General features: G+C 66.3%; 1 protein-coding gene across 1 annotated transcript in view; it reads right to left on the bottom strand.

Annotated features, from left to right (window-relative positions):
• The window catches only part of TMEM119 (transmembrane protein 119), a 13,366-nt gene extending 12,566 nt beyond the window's left edge, over window positions 1-800 (bottom strand). Inside the window, exon 1 of the mRNA XM_014960935.1 lies at window positions 201-800. Within this exon, the coding sequence (XP_014816421.1) occupies window positions 201-693 (493 nt within the window). The 5' untranslated portion in view covers window positions 694-800. The remainder of the gene's footprint in view (window positions 1-200) is intronic.
• Window positions 801-3,002: the final 2,202 nt, after the last annotated feature.

Below are 3,002 nucleotides of genomic sequence, written 5' to 3'. Positions count from 1 at the left end.
GATGTCCAGCGTCCTCCAAACCCTTCCCCGCGGCGCGTGGCCACCTCCATCCCACCTCCCACCACAGGGACTATGCCCAGCCCTCGCCATGGCACCCCTTGGCCATGGGGCAGCCTGAGATCCCCCCCACCCCCCAGCCCCGCTTCGGAGCCCCCCCAAAAATGGGGAGCTGGGCTGGTATTAAGCAGAGGGACCCTCACCTCGCCTGCAGCCGCCGCGTCGGCGGGAGGGAGCCGGGAGGATGGGGGTCTGTCCCGCACACCTCGCCTCCTCGCGCCCCTTTCTGCTGCCTGCTGGGATGGAGCCTCCTCCTTCTCCTTCTCCACCTCCTCCTCCTCCTTCTCCTCCTCCTCCTCCTCCTGCGCCGCAGCCTGGGACCAGCTTGTTCTCATTAGGGCCGGTTTGGGGAGGGAGCGTGGGAGGCCGGCGAGGGGTAAGCGGCCCCCCAAGCCCCCTCCCATGCTCCAAAAATCCAGCTGGGGGGCTGGGTGGGCTTCTGGGCCTCTTGTCCCACCAGCAAAAAGGAGACCCCCTTGGTGCCCCCCCCATCCTCCCAACAGCACCGCTGGCCGGGGATGATTTTGGGGGTGCAAGTGGGGAAGGGGGTGGCAGGAGAGTTTGTTGCAAGGGTGAGTTTGCCCACGAGGATGGAAGTAGAAACTCCATCCCACAGCCACATGGCTGAGCTGCCATGGTGGGACGGGGATGCTGGCACCCCCAAAATGCCTCCCAGTGATACCGTGCCAGGACCCCCCCACCCGGATGCCTTTTTCTGCTTGCCTGGGTGCCAGACCCCAGCCCAGGACCAGATCTTGTCCCCAAGCCCAGCCCTGATGGCCCAAATCCTCCTGCCCTGCCTGGGGACAGGCACGAGCCGGTGGGACACGGCCACTGAGGCCACGCAGCGCCCAGGGGACGGGGAGGGTGTGGGGGTACCAATAATGCTTGGGGCCCGACATTATTGTAGGGTGGCAGAGTGGCACGGGGGCAAACAGAGCTTGAGGTCCCCCCCTGCCTTGATTTTGGGAGACATTTCCGAAGTTCCCTGGGCTGGAAATGGTCCTGCACAGGCACCTCTGCCTTGGGGTGCAGGCAGGGGTGCAGGCAGGGATTTGGGCAGGGATGTGGGCAGGGATTTGGGCAGGGATGCAGACAACCACCCCTGAGGTTCTCAATGCCAATGTGGCAACGATGGCTGCACAGCTCCCCCGGGGAAGAGCCTCCAGGATGGGGGGGGGGTCTGGGGACATCTCCTGTGCCCCCCACCCCCCAGCAGTGCTCTGCCCAGCCCCACCATGGTCCCCTCCACCCGGGGCTGAAGTTGCTCAAGAGGCTGCAGCCGCTGGCGGGTGGTGACCTCATCCTCTTGCTATTCGCCTCCTCGTGGCTCCCCCCGGGGTAGGGGGGGGACGACCCAGCCAAATTCCCCCCCCCAAAAAAAGCCATCCCCGGCAGCTGGGGACTGTGACCAGCACGGGGCTGTGGGGGGCAAGGGAGCCTGTCCCCATGGCCACCGGGAAGCCGGAGGGGAACCCGGCGCCGTTTGGGTTTCTCCCGGCGTCGCCGAACGTCATCGTGGCTCCCAAAAATAACGGGTCCCTCCGGCTGTCGGCGGCCGGCGGCTCCGCGCAGCTGCTGGGGAGGCTTTTCCCGGCCTTAAGTGATCAGGGCTGAAATCGTAGAGGGGAAGGGGGAAAGGTGAGGGGAGGCTGGGGCAGGGGGTGCGAGGGATGGTCACGCTGCCCGGCCGAGTGTGCCTGGAGGAGCACCAGCAGCATCACAACTCGCTCCTGCAGCCCGGCCAGGGGTGGATCTGCAGATCCCTTCTGTGTGCCCACCCTGGCCAGGGTCCTCATCCTTCTTTAGCCGGTGTCCCCATCCTGTCCTGGCCAGGGTCCCCAGCACTCCTTGTCCAAGGTCCCCATTCAGTCCTTGGCCAGGGTCTCTGTCCCACCCTGGGGACAAGGGTTCCTATCCCTCTTTAGCCAGAATCCCTGTCACCCTTCATGCAGGGTCCCTGTCCCTCCCTGGCTGGGGTCCCCATCTCCCCATGGCCACCAACCCCATCCTTCCTCATCCAGAGACCCCTTCATTCCTTGCCCAGGGTCCCCATCACTCCTTGTCCAGGGTCTCCACCCCTCCCTGGCCGGGGTCCCCACCTCTCCATGGACACCATCCCCATCCAGAGACCCCTTCATTCCCTGCCCAGGGTCCCCATCCCATCCTGGCCAGCACCCCCATCCCTCCTCCTCCATGGTCCCCACCCTTCCCAAGCCATCCTTCCTCATCCAGAGACCCCTTCATTCATTGTCCAGGGCCCCCATCTCCCCATGGCCACCATCCCCATCCTTCCTCATCCAGAGACCCCTTCATTCCTTGCCCAGGGTCCCCATCACTCCTTGTCCAGGGTCTCCACCCCTCCCTGGCCGGGGTCCCCACCTCTCCATGGACACCATCCCCATCCAGAGACCCCTTCATTCCCTGCCCAGGGTCCCCATCCCATCCTGGCCAGCACCCCCATCCCTCCTCCTCCATGGTCCCCACCCTTCCCAAGCCACAGTCCCTCCCGCCCCGACCCGGGATCCCCGTCCCTGCCCCGGGCTCTTGCTCGGGGCCGGGCAGCCCCCGGTGCCAGCACCCACCGGCCATTACGATGCCGTTTTTGCCTGCGGCCGGGGAGGGCTGTGCCCCCGGGCCCCGGGCAGGGCTGCGCCGCCCCGGCCCCGCTGTGTAATTTGGGGTGGCTGGAAGGCGGGGGGACCCGCAGGGCTGGGCTCCGCGGCAGGGCCGGCCCGAGGGAACCTGCAATTTGCCACATTTCGGCCCTGCCCGGCTTGTAATTTGCTCGACTGGGCTGCGCTGATTTGCTGTGCCAGCGGAATAGCCGGGGGGAGGGAGAGACACACACACACACACACACACACACACACACAGATCCTGCGGAGCTGCACCGGGGGCGTGCAGAGCACCGTGCACAGCCCCCTGCCCCCCACAGCCCCCTG

The sequence above is a fragment of the Calidris pugnax genome, unplaced genomic scaffold, assembly GCF_001431845.1.
Source record: "Calidris pugnax isolate Ruff unplaced genomic scaffold, ASM143184v1 scaffold32, whole genome shotgun sequence".
In the NCBI taxonomy this organism is placed as follows: domain Eukaryota; kingdom Metazoa; phylum Chordata; class Aves; order Charadriiformes; family Scolopacidae; genus Calidris; species Calidris pugnax.
Note: the sequence above shows the minus strand (reverse complement) of the source record. Positions and strands in the feature narration are given on the sequence as shown.